Source organism: Borostomias antarcticus (genome assembly GCF_949987555.1).
Source record: "Borostomias antarcticus genome assembly, chromosome: 28".
NCBI lineage: Eukaryota > Metazoa > Chordata > Actinopteri > Stomiiformes > Stomiidae > Borostomias > Borostomias antarcticus.
The window spans coordinates 5,860,293-5,882,906 of NC_140261.1; the positions used below are offsets into that span (position 1 = coordinate 5,860,293).

The 22,614-nt window shown below is 49.4% G+C and overlaps 2 protein-coding genes across 2 annotated transcripts; both read left to right on the forward strand.

Moving 5' to 3' along the window:
* Positions 1–1,948: 1,948 nt before the first annotated feature.
* Positions 1,949–8,696, forward strand: lpar4 (lysophosphatidic acid receptor 4). Its single transcript, XM_084459374.1, has 3 exons — positions 1,949–2,208; positions 5,915–6,735; positions 7,433–8,696. Exons 2-3 carry the CDS (start codon positions 6,160–6,162, stop codon positions 7,961–7,963), a joined length of 1,107 nt encoding a protein of 368 aa, XP_084315500.1. The 5' UTR covers positions 1,949–2,208; positions 5,915–6,159; the 3' UTR covers positions 7,964–8,696.
* An 8,768-nt stretch (positions 8,697–17,464) lies between these two features.
* On the forward strand, positions 17,465–19,591 carry p2ry10 (P2Y receptor family member 10; the record flags this gene model as incomplete). The annotated part of the gene is made up of 3 exons (XM_084459600.1): positions 17,465–17,634; positions 17,924–18,104; positions 18,665–19,591. The coding sequence occupies 3 exons, from the start codon at positions 17,465–17,467 to the stop codon at positions 19,589–19,591; spliced, it is 1,278 nt and encodes a 425-aa protein (XP_084315726.1).
* Positions 19,592–22,614: the final 3,023 nt, after the last annotated feature.

The following is a 22,614-nucleotide window of genomic DNA, read 5'->3' on the forward strand; positions in this document are numbered from 1 at the left end:
GAATGGCCAGTCCGGCTGTGTTTGGGCGGCCCGTGGACCTGACTCTTGATTCAGAGATGGGCAGAGTAAAGATGAGTACAGAAGGTTCTAAACCAGGTCATCTTAACAGGTACATAGCACATGCAAAATTTACGACAACATATTTGCTTGAGTATACAATTTACGACACTGTCTATAAATATATTTGTCTTCAGAAAGATCATTAGAAATAAAATACCCAAGGTATTTAAGTTACCCTCACTGAGTGCAGAGCCAGATACAAAGAAAACTGGGAACTTTGATCAGCGATCATCTCTACTGCGCACAATCATAATGTTGTTCTTTTTGGCATTATATTGAATATTGGCATTATATTGTAGACCAGCAGTACACGGGCTGAATATGACCAGATCATCTGCGTACATAAGGTGATTGATTAGACTATCACCCACTACATCCTGTGCGACATGCATTAAGTCTCTACGAAAGAGCATCCATATAGATATTGAAAAGGAATGGAGAACGAATGCCTCCTTGGCGAACACCATTGTTCACATGGAATGGGGCAGATGTTGACTTGCCCCATTTTGCTCTCATGGTCTGATGAGCATATCAATATACCTAGATTCTGACAAGATATCTAGGAACCCCTCTTTTACTCTGTTTCATAAAAAGTTTTTCTTGATTAATACGATCAAATGCCTTGGAGGCATCAATAAAACAAAAAAACAGTAGAATTCTGCCTATTGTAGTTATCTAAAATCTCTTTCAAAGCAAAAATACACATATTATTGCCATGTTTATGTTTAAACCCAAACTGATTCTCAGAAGTGAGGATGTGTTTCTCCAGACAGATCACAAATAGGGCTAAATGTCCAAAATAGCACACTACCCCTTTAATGTGTGTGTGCGCATGTTGCATGTGTGTGTGTGTGTGTGTGTGTGTGTGTGTGTGTGTGTGTGTGTGCGTGTGTGTGTGTGTGTGTGCTGGTGAAGAGTGAGCAGGATGTCCTGTCCTCCCTGTTGCTATTGAGAGCTCAGTCCGCCCGACTGCGACACCAGTCCAAGGACCATGTCCCCTCAAACACGAACACACACACACACACACACACACACACACACACACACACACACACACACACACACACACACACACTGAGTATCCCCAAGCCCCGTGCCAGGTCAAACACAATGGGCACCTCCCCAAAGTTGAGCCCAAAGACCTGGCTAAATATAGACCTGTGATTAGACATGTAGACTGTGAGGTTTCAACAATATTCAGACTAGCAGGCCTAACATGATAACATGCAATGATCTTACAGCCACACACTGTTCTAGACCTATGACTCTTGACTCTGGGCCGCTATTTAACACCAGGCATAAGATTAAATCTGTCATTCACCCTCACGATTTACCAGACCTGGGCCTAATAACGCATAGTCATACTATTACTAGCTTTTTGTTGTAGGAGATAAAACATTTGTGTGTGTGTGTTAAGAATAAGGTAGGTCTAGGCTCTAAGAAGAAAGGCTTGAGCCTGATCCAACAACAATCAGCTACCCAATTTAGCTACTGATGACACCAGGCAGCCTCCCCCTCCCTCCCCCTCCCTCCCAGCCAGCCATTCCGCCCCCCTGTCCCCCACTGGAGCGACCGAGGGGCTATTGTCTCGTTTCCTGTCCTGTGGCCATGCAAGCCGTCGTCCAGCCCACAACACGCACACGCGCGCGCGGACATATACATCAACGCAATAGTGACCACAGTCCAACACGCACGAGAGGCTGCGGGTCCAACACGCACGAGAGGCTGCGGGTCCAACACGCACGAGAGGCTGCGAGTCCAACACGCACGAGGCTGCGAGTCCAACACGCACGGGAGGCTGCGAGTCCAACACGCACGAGAGGCTGCGAGTCCAACACGCACGGGAGGCTGCGGGTCCAACACGCACGAGAGGCTGCGAGCTGGACTTCATCCACATTCTCGCTCCGTCGCGATCTCGCATGGAGACTTTTGAGGAGTCTCTTTATCACGGCAACCAGGGAAGTGAGTTCCCGATGATGTTTTGCCATGTTCGAGATGAAAGGCTCAACGGCGGACCGCTGAAGACCGCAGATTTGGAATAACGGGGCGACATAACGGGAGCAAGTTTTGCGTGTAACCGCAGCTGATCGGTTGTTCTCGGGACGGGGGTTCGTTGTGGTGTTGAACTGAAACACAGGCGAGAACGAGGTGAGCTGTCATCGTCACTCAGTACGATCATTCATGTGGTTCTACCACCCACAGGACAGAAACTGTTTATTTACAATCACTCGGCTAATGTTTATCTAGGCTACTTTGTTGCCCAAATAAGTGCCCCCACAGTTCGTTTGTTTTTCATTTATGTCCTGTCAAGGAGAAATGTTCCTGATTAAATCCGATCTGCAGGCACATATTGTAACCCCGCACCCCCCAGGTGCTAAATTGTTCTTATTGATTATATGGGCCCATTGGGTCTTCTCAAAGTTGCCTAAACAGGATTCTTTGTTTTGAGGGACTGCTAGTCATTCTTGGCACGTATGAACTCGAGAGTGGACACACTTCTCCAGCCCCATCTGTCATCTTTCCCAAACAATGTGACAGCGTCGCCTGTCCAAATCTCCCGTTGTCGACGTCGTTTTACTGGGCCACTTACTAGGCGTGTGGGAGAAGTCAGACATGGCCACACGTCTTTCTGTCCGGGAGAAGTCAAACATGGCCACACGTCTTTCTGTGCTCATCTCCAGTGTTTAACTCGCTCCGATGGCAGCTCCCTTCTGGCCCAGAGGCTGAGAGAAGGGAACAGCTGCATCAGAGGAGAGACTGAAGCTGATATCTCTCTACAGCAGGTCCCATAACACGTTTCTCAAACCACCTCAATGCAGCCGCTTATCGGGTTAGGGTTGTGAGCAGCTGTCCACAGTCCAGGACCTGGGCCCTAACCCTAGGACCTGGGCCCTAACCCTAGGACCTGGGCCCTAACCCTAGGACCTGGACCCTAACCCTAGGACCTGGGCCCTAACCCTAGGACCTGGGCCCTAACCCTAGGACCTGGGCTCTAACCCTAGGACCTGGGCCCTAACCCTAGGACCTGGGCCCTACCCCTAGGACCTGGGCCCTACCCCTAGGACCTGGGCCCTAACCCTAGGACCTGGACCCTAACCCTAGGACCTGGGCCCCAACCCTAGGACCTGGGCCCTAACCCTAGGATCTGGGCCCTAACCCTAGGACCTGGGCTCTAACCCTAGGACCTGGGCCCTAACCCTAGGACCTGGGCTCTAACCCTAGGACCTGGGCTCTAACCCTAGGACCTGGACCCTAACCCTAGGACCTGGGCCCTAACCCTAGGACCTGGACCCTAACCCTAGGACCTGGACCCTAACCCTAGGACCTGGGCCCTACCCCTAGGACCTGGGCCCTAACCATAGGACCTGGACCCTACCCCTAGGACCTGGGCCCTACCCCTAGGACCTGGGCCCTACCCCTAGGACCTGGGCCCTACCCCTAGGACCTGGGCCCTAACCCTAGGACCTGGGCCCTAACCCTAGGACCTGGACCCTAACCCTAGGACCTGGGCCTAACCCTAGGACCTTGGCCCTAACCCCAGGACCTGGGCCCTGCCCCTAGGACCTGGGCCCTAACCCTAGGACCTGGACCCTAACCCTAGGACCTGGGCCCTAACCCTAGGACCTGGGCCCTAACCCTAGGACCTGGACCCTACCCCTAGGACCTGGGCCCTACCCCTAGGACCTGGGCCCTAACCCTAGGACCTGGGCCCTACCCCTAGGACCTGGGCCCTACCCCTAGGACCTGGGCCCTAACCCTAGGACCTCCTCCTCCTTCTCCTCCTTCTTCTTCTTCTTCTTCTCTATCTATCTTCTTCTTCTTCTTCTTCTTCTTCTCTATCTATATTCTATCTTCTTCTTCTTCTTCTTCTCTATCTATATTCTATCTTCTTCTTCTTCTTCTTCTTCTTCTCTATCTATATTCTATCTATATTCTATCTTCTTCTTCTCTATCTATATTCTATCTTCTTCAACTTCTTCTCTATCTATATTCTATCTTCTTCTTCTTCTTCTCTATCTATATTCTATCTATATTCTATCTTCTTCTTCTTCTCTATCTATATTCTATCTTCTTCTTCTTCTTCTCTATCTATATTATTTCTTCTTCTTCTTCTCTATCTATATTCTATCTTCTTCTTCTTCTTTATCTATATTCTATCTATCTATAATCTACAGTCTATATTCTACAGAAGTCAGATGGATGCGTCAAGCAGTGTCAGTGTCTGACTGAGCCACAGCACAGAGGCCACAGTGTGTGTGTGTGTGTGCGTGTATATGAGTGTGTGTGTGCGTGTGTGCATGTGTGTGAGTGTCCGCTTGTGTGTGTGTCTCTGTGTGCATGTGTGTGCATGTGTGTGTGTGAGTGTCCGCTTGTGTGTGTGTGTGTGTGTCTGTGTGCATGTGTGTGTGAGTGTGAGTGTCCGCTTGTGTGTGTGTGTGTGTGTGTGTGAGTGTCTGTGTGCATGTGTGTGTGAGTGTGAGTGTCCGCTTGTGTGTGTGTGTGTGTCTGTGTGCATGTGTGTGTGAGTGTGAGTGTCCGCTTGTGTGTGTGTGTGTGTTTGTGTGTGTGTGAGTGTGAGTGTCCACTTGTGTGTGTGTGTGTGTGTGGAGCTGAAGGGTACAGTGAGGGCATTGTGAGGAGCAGTGAGGGCTTTTTCGAGAGGCGTGTGAAAACGCAGTAAAGATGTCACATTGCAGCTGGCATTGAACTTGACTGATAGACTGCCTGCTTATACTTACAGACCGGCCTCTGTGTGTGTGTGTGTGTGTGTGTGTGTGTGTGTGTGCGTATGCGTGTGTGTGCGTGCGTGCGTGTCCGCATACAGTTCATGTAGTGCGCTTAATTTTGCTACACTTTAACACTAGTTAAACTCCAAAAAAAAGCCCTCCAAAACAACCTGTTCCCTCAGTCAAATCAACCTGTTCCCTCAGTCAAATCAACCAGTCAAATCAACCAGTCAAATCAACCAGTCAAATCAACCCATGCGGATCATCTACATGTTTGATCCAGACGTCCGTGCTCACTGGCTGGCCTTGTTGAGAAAGCGAGGAGTCACAGTAGAGATTGACCCTCCTCTAATCTACAGGGGAATGTTTGTGAGCCCAGGTCCAGTCAGGCAGAGGGATGGGCAGACAGAGCTCTGCTTCTCCTCAGACCGCCACCTCACACACTCCTGCTGATGCCCACACACACACACACACCACTCTGCCCTGAGAACATGCCACCCTCCGGCTGTGAAAGAGACCACACACACATAAGCGCACACACACAAGCACACGCACAAGCGCACACACACACACACACCCAAGCGCACACAAGCACACACAAGCGCACACAAGCGCACACACACACATACCCAAGCGCACACAAGCACACACACAAGCGCACACACACACACATACCCAAGCGCACACACACACACGCACACACACACACACACACACACACACACACACACACACACACACACACACACACACACACACACACACGTACACTTTGAGCCAAATCCATGTCCAACTAAATCCAGGTGTTGGACATAATAAGTAAGCAAATCATCTTTATTCAGGCCTGCTGGCTGGATGGAACTCGGGGGGGGGGGGGGGGGGGGAGAGAAGGAGGGAAGGAGGGAGGGAGGGAAGGGGGAGGGAGAAGGAGAGAAGGAGGGAGGGAGAGAAGGAGGGAAGGAGGGAAGGAGGGGGGGGGGGAGGGAGGGAAGGAGGGAGTGGGGGCGGGTTATTCAAGGCCCTGGATTCAATGCCAATCGGCCAACTGAGAATCAGTAAAATATTCAACTGTCCTTGCCGAGGAGTTGAGAATGCTGACACCCTTCTTCCCCTGGTTCTTTTCACAGGAGACGCCCTGCGGTGTGTGTGAGGAGGAGAGAGAGAGCGAGTGTGTGCGCCGGGGGTTGTTGTTGTGTGTGTGTGTGTGTGTGTGTGTGTGTGTGTGTGTGGCCGTGATGGACAGGAGGAGGCTCGCCTGTTGGATCCCTCACTGACACCTCACCCCCCCCTCCCCCCTCCCTCGCCTGCCTTACCCCCCCTCCTCAACATCTGGACTTCTGAACTGAGCAGAACCCCCCCCGCCGGCGTGGTCATGGCCAGCTTGGTGCTGAACGAGACGGGCATGGAGGACTGCGGCATCGACGACTCCTTCAAGTACGACCTGTACTCCGTGGTGTACAGCGTGGTGTTCGTCCTGGGCCTGCTCACCAACTGCGCCGCACTGTTCGTCTTCTGCTTCCGCATGAAGCTCCGGAACGAGACCACGCTGTTCATGACCAACCTGGCGATGTCGGACCTGGTCTTCGTGTTCACGCTGCCCTTCAAGGTGTACTACAACGTCAACCGCCACTGGCCGTTCGGCGACGGCCTGTGCAAGGTGTCGGGCACGGCCTTCATCACCAACATCTACGGCAGCATGCTCTTCCTCACCTGCATCAACGTCGACCGCTTCCTCGCCATCGTCTACCCCTTCCGCTCGCGCCTGGTGCGCACGCGGCGCAACGCGGCCCTGGCGTGCGCCACCGTCTGGCTGACCATCGTGGGCGGCGGCATCTCCGTCACGTTCTTCTCCACCATCAACCGAGCGAACCGCGCCACCGCCTGCTTTGAGGGCTTCTCCAAGAGCACCTGGAGGACATACCTGTCCAAGATCACCATCTTCATAGAGGTGAGATATGGAGGGAGGGGATGGAGAGAAGGAGGGAGGGAGAGAAGGAGGGAAGGAGAGAAGGAGAGAAGGAGGGAGAGAGAGAAGCACAGAAGGGGGGAGGGAGGGAAGGAGAGAAGGAGGGAGGGAGAGAAGCAGAGAAGGAGGGAGGGAGAGAAGGAGGGAGGGAGAGAAGAAGGGAAGGAGTGAGGGAGAGAAGGAGGGAGAGAAGGAGGGAGGGAGAGAAGGAGCTAGGGAGAGAAGGAGGGAAGGAGAGAAGGAGGGAGGGAGGGAGAGAGAGAAGGAGGGAGGGAGAGAAGGAGGGAGGGAGGGAGAGAGAGAAGGAGGGAGGGAGAGAAGGAGGGAAGGAGGGAGGGAGAGAAGGAGGGAAGGAGGGAGGGAGAGAGAGAAGGGGGGAGGGAGAGAAGGAGGGAGGGAGAGAGAGAAGGGGGGAGGGAGAGAAGGAGGGAGGGAGGGAGAGAGAGAAGGGGGGAGGGAGAGAAGGAGAGAAGCAGAGAAGGAGGGAGGGAGAGAAGGAGGGAGATAAGGAGGGAGGGAGGGAGAGAAGGAGGGAGGGAGGGAGAGAAGGAGGGAGGGACGGAGAGAAGGGGATGGATGGATGGAAGTTAAACTCTTGCTCCACTCTCAGGTAGTAGTTTGTTTCCGGTTGTTGTTGTTTGTTTGTTTGTTTACGCTTTGTCGTCGTTCCCCCGTCCAGATCGTGGGCTTCCTCCTCCCCCTGCTCATCAACCTGGTGTGCTCCTCCCTGATCCTCCGCACGCTCCGGCGCCCCGCCGCCATCGGCCACGGCTGCGACAGCAAGCGCCGCGTCCTGCGCATGATCCTGGTGCACCTGGCCATCTTCGTCGTCTGCTTCGTCCCCTACAACTCCATCCTCTTCCTGTACGCCCTGGTGCGGACCCAGGCGCTGGCCAACTGCGGCGTGGAGCGCTTCGCCCGCACGCTCTACCCCATCACGCTGTGCCTGGCCACGCTCAACTGCTGCCTGGACCCGGTGGTCTACTACTTCACCTCCGAGAGCTTCCAGAAGAGCCTGACCACAGCCGGCAAGAGTCCCGGCGGTGGGGGGGCGCGGCAGGAGAGCCACCCGCGCAGCGACACGCACCCCAGCAGCGACACGCACCTGAGCGCCGAGGAGGACGGCGACGCCGACGCGTTCGCCGGGAACGACGTGCGCGCGCTGGCCATCAATGGCAAAGAGGCCGGGCAGTCAGAGACGCGGTTCTGACCTCCGACCCCAGATGGGGGAAGTGAGTGAACAGGATGTTGTGTTTTTAACCCCCTGGCAGAAGGGGAACTGGGACAGAGATGAAGATGGACAGAGAAGGACAGACGAGCCCACAGAGACGGAGAGGACAAGCGGACTTCAGGGACTTGAGGTCTTGAACTTGAGCCTCACTTGAGAAATAAATCAACAGTTTGGTCCTGGAGGTGACAAACACATAACTGAACAGATTAGTTAAGTCCTGAGGTACGGCCCAGGCTTTAGGGATTAACCGCCATAGGAGAGGTATGTGTGTGTGTGTGTGTGTGTGTGTGTGTGTGTGTGTGTGTGTGTGTGTATGTGTGTGTGACTGAATAGGACATAAGACTGGTGAACTCGACCTCTGACCCCTAGAGACTCACACACCTGCATCGCTGTGATGGACTAGAGACTTCGAGACTATTACACTCAGGCTAAACACACACTACACACACGCACACACATATAAGCGCGCATGCGCACACACGCACACTACACACACGCGTAAATGCACTGTATTGCAAATAAGATCTTTTGTCATTGTTCTTTAATGAGCGTGTAGCACTGTTGTTGTAACTGCGCTGAAGCTGTTGCTGTATTATTGTCCACTCTGTTGTGTTGTTCCATAGACGTCAACCCTGTTTAATAAGGTTCCACTATTGTCCTAACGCAGTGGCAGTTTGACCTGCTGAGTTGAGTGTGTTCCACACTGTCTGTCCGCAGCCTGACTGAGGCCATTAAAACCCTTTTCAGAACTGCAGGCTGGGCTATATTAATGTCTTCCTTCCATTTCCCCCCTCTCCTGCAGTTGGTACAATCCATTCCGTATCATAGGGGTGCAGCCGTGGGCTGCGCTACTGTAGATTTTGTGGGCGATATAGAAGGGTTTTTGATGGCTAGGTTTTTTTTTTTGTTCTCACCAATTACCCATTCTGAGCTTGTCCTGGGATCCGGAGAGCCGTTCTTAGCCAATCAGAGGGCCTGGCCTGTGAGAGGCTGGAGGGACTCCGAGCCAAATGCTGATTATGAGCAGAGCAAAGGCCCATTGTCTGCCTCCAACGGGCTCTCTGCCTTAATCTGGCCTGAGACTACAAATCTGCTCTAAATCTGTTACATACAGACGATACATACACACACACACACACACATGGGTACACACACACAGGCTTGCACATGCATGCACACAGACACATGGGTACACATACACTCAGGTACAGTACACTTACAAACATGTCAGTAGACATGTCATAGACACATGCACACACACGCACACACACACACACACACACTTCACAAACTGTTATAGTGTAGCTGGCTCTGGCACAGAAGCTTCATGAGAGAAGCTAGTGAGCCCTGGTGGTTGAGCTTTTGGTGTTGTGTTCAAGTCCATTGCGCACCCGTGTGTGTGCGTGTGTGTGTGTGTGTGTGTGTGTGTGTGTGTGTGTGTGTGAGAGAGAGTCACAGTGAGTGCTAGTCTCTCTAGCCGAACGGTTGTGTGAGCTGGACAGTGGAGACACACATTAAGCTACCGCGCATCCACCTGCTAGCTACCGCTAGAGAGAGAGAGAGAAAGAGAGAGAGAGAAAGAGAGAGAGAGAGAGCAGGGTACAGGGTTCTGCTACAGACTGGTGTTAGTCTACAGACTGGTGTTAGTCTGGAGAGAGAGAAGGAGGGCAGAGGGGCAGGTACTGTGAGTCCATTGCTATAGACAATTCGGGTGTTAGTCTAGACTGACAGAGAGAGCGTGTGTGTGTGTGTGTGGGGGGGGGGGGTAGTTACTGTGCTACAGACAGTTCTGGGGTTAGTCTAGACTAAGACAGAGAGAGCGTGTGTGCGTGTGTGTGTGTGTGTGTGTGTGGGGGGGGGGGGGGGGGGGGGTAGTTAGGACAGGTCTGGGGTCTAATCCTATCTGTGGGACTGGAGGCCTAGTGACGTGTGATTGGCATGACCATGTGCACAGCAAGCGCTCTGGAGTGAGGGGGTGGGCTGCAGGGTGGAGGACGTGGATATGAAGGAGAGGAGGGAGGGAGGGAGGAAGGGAAGGACAGGGAGGTCACAGGGAATTATGAGCGGACAGCACAGACCCGGGTGAGAGTGAGCGAGACAGAGAGATATAGAGCGGGGGGAGAGAGAGATCGCGGGGGGGGGAGAGACTTGAGTCTCAGAGAATGCAGGATGGAGTAAATCTTTTGAATCTTGAAGAAAATGTGACTCAAACATGCCTCTGTGAGGACCGTTATGAAAGATCTGCGTTGATGATGAGGCCGCACTGCCCTGGCCTTCCCCCTGGTGGTGAGAGGGTGAAACTGCAGCGGCTCAATTGTCTTCTAACTCCAACCTGGCCAGCTCTCTCCGGACCCACCAGGAGGTGGCGCCATGAACCTGGCCTCTAACTTCACCCCGCTTCACAATTATCCTTCCTCCCTTTTGGGCTCTTTCAAAACATATGACTGACTGGTAGATGAGCCCATTCTTTAACCAAGGGTGCAGACTTCAGGGCCTTAGGATGGAGGACTGGGACGTTGGGCCTTGTGGACCCACAGCTGGAGGCGTTACGACAATAAACTGCACACAAGTAAAGCAGTGATGGTATACCGAGTATCTATATCTATCTACAAACGATGGGCAGCTTCCAAACCACCTCTGCCTGTGCCGCCTAGTACCGCCATCTCTACGAGGAGAACAGAGAGCGCTCATCTGATTTGGCGCTGCGATGATGGAATGAGCTTCCCACCACTGCCAGGATAGTGGAGTCACCACCCATCAGGAGACTCGTTTAGGCTACGTGCGTCTAGCACTGTGACTGTTGGCGTCACTTGTTCTAATAGAATGCTTTATTGACGATGACTGGGGTAGGCCTAGGGCTAGGCCTATGGTCGGTTCACTAGGCCTAGGCCTACTCTATAAAATACTAACTAACAAAATAGGCTGCTTATTGTAAGTTGTACATGTATGCATGTATTCAGGCTTCAAGCAACATAGATAAAATAAACAATACGTTAGTAGTTGGGCAGAGCAGTGTGAAGTGTGGATGGATCAGTGTGTAGTGTGGATGGAGCAGTGCTTAGTGTGGATGGAGCAGTGTGTAGTGTGGATGGAGCAGTGTGTAGTGTGGATGGAGCAGTGTGAAGTGTGGATGGAGCAGTGTGAAGTGTGGATGGAGCAGTGTGTAGTGTGGATGGAGCAGTGTGTAGTGTGGATGGAGCAGTGTGTAGTGTGGATGGAGCAGTGTGTAGTTGGCTGTTCGTAGATGTCAGTGAGGACATAACGTTTGAGGTGCAGAAACCGCAAAGACCGGACGGTTTTCTTGAAGTCACGTGCCTTTCTGAGTACTGTCCTCTGATGCTGCGTATCAACAGATAGATAGATAGATAGATAGATAGATAGATAGATAGATAGATAGACAGACAGACAGACAGACAGACAGACAGACAGACAGACAGACAGACAGAGACAGACAGGTAGATAGACAGACAGATAGACAGACAGAGAGACAGAGAGACAGACAGACAAGTAGATATATAGATATATAGATAGACAGACAGAGACAGACAGGTAGATAGACAGACAGACAGATAGATATCAACATTATGTATTATTTCCTATCTCAGACTAACAATATAATATTAGAAAACAGTTACTGTACAGCGTTTGCAAAATGTGTACCTACAAATATGAGTGTTGAGGAAACGGGGACACAGCTCTGTGGCTGTTCAGACGTCAGCAGATCAGTCCTGATTAGAACCCTCCCTCTCAATTCAGGTTTGAGTCGACGCTCAAGACAGACAGAATAAGGAAGTTACACATGTCATAACAGGAAGCAGATTAATATGTTGTACATTCTCTTTTCTCTCAGCTCTGAAATGAGCTGTGTGCAGATGGGGTGGATTGTAAGTGTTGCCTCAATAGTTTAATTGACGTTAATGTGCTGATCCATAATCCTCCATACAGTAGGTACAGGTTCGTCCGTCTGTCCCCTTGCCTGTTTGCTGTCTGTCTTGCCTGATCGGTCTTGATCTCAGGCCGCAGCCCCGTCTCTCTCGTGAGCGTTACCAGGGGCTGTCTGACACATAATGGTGTGAATAGCATCGTCATACTGTACCTACAGTACTGGTGACACTTCCTCTCACGTCAGGGAAAGTGCCACGCCCACCGATAGCAGCTCTGCACCAGAAAGCAGCATGCCGCCCTGCACACATCTCCCCACCAGGCTTCCAGACGCTGTCAGCCAGCTGCACATGAACAAAAAAACAGGTTGGTACGTTGTTGTTTTTTGAGTCATATAAAAACGTTTTGCTGTTGTGCGGACGTTTCTATTTTTAGAACTACAACTATTTCGTGAACTAGTGTTTTGTTATTTTTTAGCTGTGTTTGCAGATGAAGCTTTTAAGTGTGTGTGTGTGTGTGTGTGTGTGTGTGTGTTTTAGTTGATGTTGCTACTGGGATTCAGGCTGATGACCTCTCACCTCGACTCTGACCAGACCGATAGAGGAGAGCTTCAGGTAAACGCTGCAGCTCTGGTGTCCTTACTGCAGCTCAGATATGTGCGCTACATATGGACTTACCGTACCTACTGTACTTTCCTTAACACACAGTTGTTAAGGACAGTAGAATCCATCCTGACAGCACCCATCCATTTCACCTAGAGATTCAGATCTGACCTTTGGGTATCCGCTTCAAATACCCGCTACAACCAACAGATACAACCATTCCACACCCTCAAATACCCACTACAACCAACAACCTACAGATACAACCAACAGATACAAACACTCCACACCCTCAAATACCCACTACAACCAACAGATACACAAATACCCACTACAACCAGCAGATACAACCAACAGATACAAACGCTCCACACCCTCGCCGATTGCTGAATTCCTATAGTGAAAGGTAAAACCAGCTGTTTTTTTTAGTTTTGCTCTGTTTTTGAATTTGTGTGTTTATTGTGTATTGTTATCTTGTGTGTTTTTTACTGCTGCGAAACCAGTTGCCCCGCTTGGGGATGAATACAGTTTTACTACTACTGTAGTGTGGGTTTATAGATAAGGTTGATTATATCTGATCAAAGGAAAGCAATCTGCAAGAGCACCCATGTGTTCATTTGCACAGATAGGGAACTGTAGGCAGGTTGGTGGTGTTAAGGTCTAGGTGTGTTGTAGGCAGATTGGTGGTGTTAAGGTCTACTGTACTGTAGGTGTGTTGTAGGTATATTGGTGGTGTTAAGGTCTAGGTGTGTTGTAGGTAGGTTGGTGGTGTTAAGGTCTAGGTGTGTTGTAGGCAGATTGGTGGTGTTAAGGTATACTGTAGGTGTGTTGTAGGTAGGTTGGTGGTGTTAAGGTCTAGGTGTGTTGTAGGCAGATTGGTGGTGTTAAGGTCTAGGTGTGTTGTAGGTAGGTTGGTGGTGTTAAGGTCTAGGTGTGTTGTAGGCAGATTGGTGGTGTTAAGGTCTAGGTGTGTTGTAGGTAGATTGGTGGTGTTAAGGTCTAGGTGTGTTGTAGGCAGATTGGTGGTGTTAAGGTCTAGGTGTGTTGTAGGCAGGTTGGTGGTGTTAAGGTGTAGGTGGGAGACCATGTGATCTGTCTGAGTGGGATCAAGCTTTCTGAGCACACTGTGTGTGTGTGTGTGTGTGTGTGTGTGCGTGCGTGCGTGCGCGCGTGTGTGTTCTGTGCTCACCAAAATAGAATGGCTTCTAAATTGGACCATGCTACACCCCTCCACCGAGTTTCATGAAAAGTGGTCTGGTCATTTTTGCGTAAATCTGGTCTAAAAAATGAATGGAGTTGTGTTTGGGCGGCTTGTGGACCCTCCCCCCCCCTCCCCCCCCGTGTTTCAGATCCGCTCCAAAACTGAATGCGTTCTAAGTTGGCCCATGCTACACCCTTCCACGAGTTTCGTGAAAATCGGTCCTGAAGTTTTTGTGTAATCTTGCTAACAAACACAAACACACGTATGCATGTACGAACACACGCCAGCGAAAGCATGACCTCTCACCCTGCTGCCCCTGGGGCAGAGAACATCATGACCTCTCACCCTGCTGTCCCTGGGGCAGAGAACATCATGACCTCTCACCCTGCTGTCCCTGGGGCAGAGAACATCATGACCTCTCACCCTGCTGTCCCTGGGGCAGAGAACATCATGACCTCTCACCCTGCTGTCTGTCATGTGACTCATTTTGCTTGATTAAGACCCTATTGAGTTGAAATTTTGCGTTCTCTCACACACATTCTGTCATTCTCTTTTTCTATTCTCTCTCTCTCTCTCTCTCTCTCTCTCTCTCTCTCCCTCTCTCTCTCTCTCTCACCCCCCCCCAGTTCAATTAAATTCAGTGTGTTTTCTTGTGGAGGAAAATGCAATCATAAATCAACACTGATACAGCTCCTATGATCCCATGTGAGAACATAGCGAGTGCAGGTGTATGTATCTTATGAATTCAAATCAACTGAATCATCTCTATCTCTCTGGGGATGGTGCAGGAAGGGAGTTGGCTTGTGGTGCTGGAGAGAGGAGATCTGAGAACTGTCATAGTTACAATAAGCACAGCAGCTCTCTCTCTCTTCCTCTCTCTCTACCCCCCACACTCTCTCTCTCTCTCTCCACCTCTCTCTCAAACACACTTCCTGCTTTGGCAAGTGATAAGGTGGGGTGAGGCCTCTTTCTGTAGAATTGGCCAGGCACTGCTTGCAAGACCTGTGGTGTGTGGCCTAGTAGTATGGCTGCTAGTATCCACTCTTAATAACACTGGGCCTCATTCACCAACGAAGTAAAGAAGTTCTTAAGAAGCATTTCTTCTTAAACTGTACTTATGGCGTTTGTAAGAAAATTCTGGCATTCACCAATGGTTTCTCATCTGGGATTTGTTCTCAGCTAAGAAAGGAACGAACACTGAATAGCAGTCGCAAGTAGGCCTACGCCATTTGAGTGCGGAAATGTAGACTATGCAAAATTGGTGATTGCGGTCACCTAAATTCTACAGTTGGATGATTTGTGATTGAAATACAATTATATTTGCAATAATTCCCAATAACATGTCCTAATCATAACCATAATTCCCATTGTAAACGTGTGCGTCAGAATATCATTTATGTCATCGTTTAAATCATTTCGCTCCAGATTGCTTGTTATTCGTGTTGATCAGTCTTGAAGTTGTCGATAAAAGATTTCGATTGTGTGTTAGTAATTTGTGATTTTGGTGTAAATTAATGAGTGTTGTGTTTTGTTTTAATTCTTTGACCGTTCTGCAAAAGCACCGTGAGATTTCGCTGTATAGGCCTACATACAGTATAATACCAACAAATCCATGACCATTTCATCAATTGGTGATTGCGGTCACCTCAATTCTACAGTTGGATGTGTGTTAGTGCGCTAGACGGAGAGTCTGCTGTGGAGAGGGTGGTAGTCCGTGTCCCTGGTGTCTGTATCCATATCCCCAGCGGGTCCCTATTATGGCACCAACGCGCTGGTCGAACTCGGACAACGGTGGGCACGCTGGCCCCCCTCTAGCCTGCATATCTCTCCTCAAGATTAAACATTCACAATTCCTTTATTTGTCACATGCAGCCTAATGTCCAGTCACAGTGAAATGTTGCTGCCGGCTCCAAGGTTATGGTCATTACAGATACATTCCAATACTCAATTTACAAATGACACAACAGGGACCATTTCTATACAGTATGTAGGCCTAGATAAGATCAGATAAGTGGGGTACCTCTTTGGTCAACTGCTAGCGTTAACAGCTGTGTAGGCTATTTGTTAGCCACGGAGGTAAAGTTGGTTTCACGTTCGACATTCGTCAGACATTCATATTCGGAGTTTTAGGGACCGTGGAGAAAGTACAATTATAATCAGGAAAAAAAATCAATAACTGCCAATATTGGACAAAGACACCACAAACCACTTGCAAATTAATCTACTAATCAATATCTATCTGTGACAGTTTTTGGAGTTATGAAATTATTGATTACCAATTTATTAAAAATCAATAAATCAATTAAAGCAATATTTAATGTGGTTAGGATCAATAACTCTGCCAATTTTGGGCAGACACCTCAAACCACTTGTGAATTATTCTACTAATCAATATCTATCTATGACACCTTTTGGTTTTCTGAAAATATTGAATACAAATTTATTGAAAATCAATAAATCAATAAAACCAATATTTTATGTGGCTCAGATCAATAACTTTGCCAATTTTGGGCACAGACACCTCCAACCCTTTCTGACTTATTCTACTAATCAACATCTATCTATGACAGCACTTGATTTTATTAAATCTAAGTTATTGATCAAGGGGTTTGAGGTGTCTGTGCCCAAAATTGGCAAAGTTATTGATCCTAATCATATTAAATATTGGTTGGTTGGTTAAATTTTGTCATAGATAGATATTGATTAGTAGAATGATTCAGAAGTGGTTTGAGGTGTCTGTGCCCAGAATTGGCAAAGTTATTGATGAAAAAATATTATTGAATATCTGTCTGATTAATGAATTGGTAATCAATATTTTCTGAAAACCAAAAGGTGTCATAGATAGATATTGATTAGTAGAATATTTCAGAAGTGGTTTGAAGTGTCTCTGCCCAAAATTGGCAGTTACTGATCCTAACCACATTAAATATTGGTTTAATTGATTTATTGATTTTTAATAAATTGGTAATCAATAATTTAATAAATCCAAAAGCTGTCACAGATAGATATGAGTGATCTCGACTGAAATTGTATTCTATCACGCTGACATTTTGCACTGTTCTGCCTCGCTGTGTTTATGCACCAAGGCAAATTCCTCGTAGTAGGAAGCCTACTTGGCTGAATTAAAATCAGATTTTGATTGCCCATGCTGGATTCGACATGCAGTCCTCTGACTTGCTAACGTAGGCTACCTGACACAACCCCACCTAAACCATTATGCTATCGAAAAGCTGGCGAGTCGAGGGCGCAAATGACCGGTATTCATTCAGAGAAGTGACATCTGCACACAACCCTGTAGTTGCATGTCCTTATATGGGGCTGGCGGGGAGTTTACCTACACTAATGCAGGTGAGCGGCCACAAGCTTTGAACTTGAGAAACCATGAGATTCACCATTAGGAGAAGGCAGGTGAGAACTCTTCCAGCGGTTTACGAACACGTCATGAATCAGACAGGAGCTTTCCTTAGAAACGTTCTTAGGAAGAAATTTAAGAACAGAACTTAAGAAGAACTTAGGAAGATATTGGTGAATGAGGCCCATTGTTATACAGTACACCAGGCGGTAGGCCTCTCTTCCTCTTTCCCATTGTAATAAGCCATTGTTTGTGTTCCGTCCAGCACCTGCCAGGCCGGAGTCTGACCTCCTGTTGCTCTCCGCTCTCTCCACCTCTGTCACAGATGAACCTGCTGTCCCCACGATTATGCAAGTGTGTTTGAGAGTGTAAATGGTACATGATAGTATATTAATACTGTAATTCAGGTGTGTGTGTGTGTGTGAGAGTGAGAGAGAGAGAGGATGAACGTGTCACTGTCGCTGGCTGACTCCGCCTCCTCACCCTGCGTGGATGACCTGATTGGCTGGGAGCAGCACATGGACGAGCTCTATACTTACTTCTACCTGCTCATCTTCATACCCGGACTCTTGCTCAACACCATCGCTCTCTGGGTACTCTGCACACACATCAGGTACACACACACACACACACACACACACACAAGACTATTATGACTTAGCATACACACACACACACACACACACACACACAAGACTATTATGACTTAGCATATAGTACACACACACACACATACAACACTATTATGACTTAGCATATAGTACACACACACACACAAGAGAACATTATGACTTAGCATACAGTACACACACACAGACACATGCATAGTAAGAGACTATGACATAGCATACGATACACCCACGCTACACCTCCACCTCTGCCTCCTCTCTCCCCCCCTGCAGGAAGAAGACCAAGGCGGTGATCTTCATGATCAACCTGGTGGTGGCCGACCTGGCGCACCTCTTCTCCCTGCCGCTCAGGATCTACTACTACCTGAACCACACCTGGCCCTTCGGACAGACGCTCTGCCTGCTCTGCTTCTACCTCAAGTACCTCAACATGTACGCCGCCATCTTCTTCCTGGTGAGGAGCGCGTCGGGCTGCCGGGCGTCCGGGGAGGGCGGCGGTTACATCAGACAGGAAGTGGTGGACAGACCGGAGAGTGGTTCTCGTCGATGTTGATTTACGGCTCCCTTCTCCTTTTTATATAGCGCAGACTTCCTTTATTGATCAGGACCCCGCTCAACGGTTTCCAGTCAGTCAGTCAGTCAGTCAGTCGGTCAGTCGGTCAGTCAGTCAGTCGGTCAGTCAGTCAGTCAGTCAGTCAGTCAGTCAGTCAGTCAGTCAGTCAGTCAGTCAGTCAGTCGGTCAGACAGACCGCAGGCCAGGCCTCCATGAAGCTCTCAGCAAAGACTCTTGTGATGATGGCAAAACTAAAAATAAAAACTTAAAGTCTTAAAGATCATTGAGATGGATGGATGGATGGATGGATGGATGGATGGATGGATGGATCGATCGATCGATCGATCGATCGGTAGACAGTAGACAGACAGACGGACAGACAGACCAACTGACCGACTAACCGACAGACGGCAAGACAGACAGGTCGTCACTGACCGTTCCCCCTCCTCCTCTCCCCCCAGGTGTGTATCAGCGTCCAGAGGTGCGTGTTCCTGCTGAAGCCCTTCTGCGCCCGTGTCTGGAGACGGCGCTACGACCTGCTCATCAGCGCCTGCGTGTGGCTGGTGGTGGGAGTGGGCTGCTCGCCGTTCATAATCATGAGAAGCGGCGGCGGCTCCGACGCCGGTCCGAACGCCAGCATCTCCGACGCCCCCTACACCAACGCTGGCCTCCGCGTCATGTCCGGCGCGCTCACAAGCCCTGGCGCGCTGGCCGCCCGCCACGACGACCAGCCCGGTGGCGGCTGTTTCAAAGACCTCCCCATTCGCCGCCTGTCCCTCCCCCTGGTGGTGGGCATGATGTCCGTGGCCGAGCTGTTCGGTTTCCTGCTGCCACTCTCCGCCATCGGCTGCAGCTCCTACCTCATCGTCCGCTCGCTCGGCCGGAAGCGGGGGCGGGAGCGGACGGACTCGACGCCCGCCGCCTCCAGCCCCGCCGCCCGGAGCCGCTCCGCCTCCTCCTCCGAGAGGCCAGCGAGGGAGCGCTGGGGGGACGGCGGTGGCGGTGACTCCCCGGACGGCGAGAAGCACCGCGCCCTCCGCATGGTCCTGAGCTGCTCCGCCCTCTTCCTGGTCTGCTTCGCGCCCTACCACATCAACTTCCTGCTCTACATGATGGTGTCGCAGGATCTGGTGTCCCACTGCCCCACGCAGGTGGTGGTGCGACAGTTCCACCCGGTCTCCCTGTGTCTGGCCAGCGTCAGCTGCTGTCTCAACCCGCTCCTCTACTTCTTCCTCACGGCCGAGTTCAGGATGCACCTCCACAGCCGGACCTCCTCCTTCTCCTCCTATTTCCTCTCCTCCCCCAAGTGCTCCTCGCAGCGGCAGGCCCCCCTCAACAGGGGGCGGCTCATGAGCGTGGAGAGCGCCTCCTCCTTCAGGGGTCAGTAGCGCCTCCTCCTGCACCTCGAGGGCCTCCTCGGGATGTTTTGGCACTTATAGAGTGGAGAACCTCCTCCAACAGGGAGCACTCCTCCTCCTCCTCCTATTTATCCTTCTCCTCCCAAGTGAATTTGGCTGTAATAAACAGAGTTAAAACATCATAACAGAGTCAGAACACACATCATAACAGAGTCACAACACACATCATAATGAGGGATTTCCCACGAGGATGTGAGGAGAGCGTCTCCCCATGTCATGTGACTGCAGTCTGTATACACTGACCCCAGAGCTGGCCTGAACGTGTGTGTGTGTGTGTGTGTGTGTGTGTGTGTGTGTACTCCCAAAGGACTGCTGGAACGCAAACAGCTCAGGAAACATTGAACTACATGGAGAGGTCTGTAGGACAGTAGTGGACAGTACAGTGTGTGTCAGTTAAACTCTGATCATGCTAGTGTATCTAAATATGTTGCTCCTGTCTTTGCCATTGTGCGTGTGCATAGGTGTGTGTGTGAGAGAGAGAGTGTGTGTGAGAGTATGTGTACAGTACAAGCACTGCAATCATGATGCATGAAACTGTTTCATAATCTTACACAGATACTGTATGAAGACACAAGACCATACACGCACACACACACACACACACACACACACACACACACACACACACACACACACACACTCGCTCTGTTGGTTGTCCCTCTAGCAGGCTCAAGACCAGAGGTGACAGAGCCTTTGAGTCTGTAGCACATAGATTGTGGAATGCTCTCCTCAGGACTTGGGAGCTTTGGCATCTGTGGACCTTTTCAAGAAGCAGCTAAAAAGGCTTCTGTTTAGACGAGGGGTTCCCAACCTTTCTTCCCCAGAGCCCCCCTAACTTATACTCCATGGAACTTGCGCCCCCCCCCCAAAAAAAATGCTGTGAACGTCCAGTCTGTGTGTGTATGTGTGCAAATTCCATCAGGTGTAAGTTAGGGTACAATGAAGCGCTTCGCAAGTGTAGCAGTATTATTAATGTTGACACGATTCATAGTCTCTGATTAATTTCTTTAATTTATATGGTATTGTAGTGCCGTAAATACAAGGCTTTTTGACCCTTCATCAGATATAATCATGTATTTTGTTGAAATTGCTGTGTGACATGTCAATAACATGATTCTTTGTCTAGCTAATATTAAGGCCTCAAATTAACTGGGGCCTGGCGCCCCCACTGCGATTCCCCAGGTTGGGAAACCCTGGTTTAGACAGGTGTTTGTCTAATCAATTTGACTGGATGTCTAACTGTCTGACTATTGTCCTGTTTCCTGTGTTTTAATTTTATTCTTTGTATGCATTTTAACCTGTGGGAAGTACTTTGTGAGTCAGTTTTGGGAGAAGTGCTAGGTTATATTAATAAAATGTACTTACTTACTTACTTATTTACTTACTTACTTACACACACGCACACACACACACACACACACACACACACACACACACACAACATAATCATGTGACAGAATAAGCTCCCGTGTACCCATGCACTGGAGGCCAGTGAGAAGCATTGCTGCATGTGCTGCTGTTGCCAGACCAGGATGATAATAAAGACTCTGCTGCTGTTCCCAGACCAGGGTAATAATAAAGACTCTGCTGCTGTTCCCAGACAAGGATGATAATAAAGACTCTGCTGCTGGTCCCAGACCAGGGTAATAATAAAGACTCTGCTGCTGGTCCCAGACCAGGATAATAATAAAGGCTCTGCTTAAGAGCATCGCTGGAACACCCGTCTTCTGTCTGCTTCCTTCCACTGGGCCTGTGGGAACCGACCGTAGATAGATAGATAGATAGATAGATAGATAGATAGATAGATAGATAGATAGATAGATAGATAGATAGATAGATAGATAGATAGATACTGACAGACAGGCAGACAGACATAGATATGGATAGATGGACGGACAGATAGATACATAGATAGAGTAGATACTGTACTGTAGACAGACAGACAGGCAGATACTGTAGCTTGCTAGATAGATAGATAGATAGATAGATACTGTAGACAGACAGATAGATATGGATAGATGGATGGACAGACAGACAGATAGATAGTGTAGCTAGATAGATAGACAGACAGATAAATAAATAGATAGAGTAGATAGATACTGTAAAGACAGACAGATAGATAGATAGATAGATAGATAGATAGATAGATAGATACTGTAGCTAGCTAGATAGAGAGATAGATACTGTAGAAAGTGAAAAAAAGTTTTCCAACGGATATATTTGACGAAAGTAGATTAATAAGCAAGTCGCTTTTCATCGCTAACTCAGAGCGGGGAGAGCCATGTACGCAATCTGTTCGTGGACTACAAGAACGCATCATTGATACCTTTGACTGCGCATGTCAAAGGTATCAGTGCCGCATTTTTTTCAAAGATGACGCAGTTCAATTGACGTTATTCACACGGCGGCCATTTCGCTCTTACGTCACGCTCAGGGTGGGAGAATGCGGAAGTATCCATAGATTATATAGTACAAGTTCATTATAAAAATAACACTTCAAGATTCGAAATAGTCAGAATACACTACTGGAATTACAAACTCATGATTACCGGACTCTGATTGTTTTTCACCGCGGTAGTTTTCACGTTATGAAATATATGGACGGGAATGAGCTGATGACTAATGCGCTCCTATGTATTTCATAACGTGAAAACTACCGCAGTGAAAAACAATCAGACTTTTCCACTAACCCTCAAATGCGTCTTGGTCGGCTGGTTCAGGCACACGGACTGTATATTGACTGTAACTTGAATGGCACCCCCTGTAGAGCCCTGGTTGACATGGGGTCCACCATCTCCCTAGTTCGCCCCGGAACTTTACCTGGCACCACGGGCCGTAGGCTACGGGGTTGGCAACCCACGAAGGTTTTCATCACCACAGTCACCGGTGAGGAGGCTAGAATGCACGGGATGGGCTCCTCAGTGTATCTGTGGCGGGCTGCTGCATCGACCACCAGTTCTAGCTGGCCAACATCCAGGATCCCTGCATCATCG

Bases quoted from the DNA above. Each gene is read 5' to 3' on its own strand.
- lpar4 (XM_084459374.1), top strand. From the start codon at position 6,160: ATGGCCAGCTTGGTGCTGAACGAGACGGGCATGGAGGACTGCGGCATC. The intron at 6,736-7,432 runs GTGAGATATGGA...TCCCCCGTCCAG, and splicing joins AGATCACCATCTTCATAGAG to ATCGTGGGCTTCCTCCTCCC.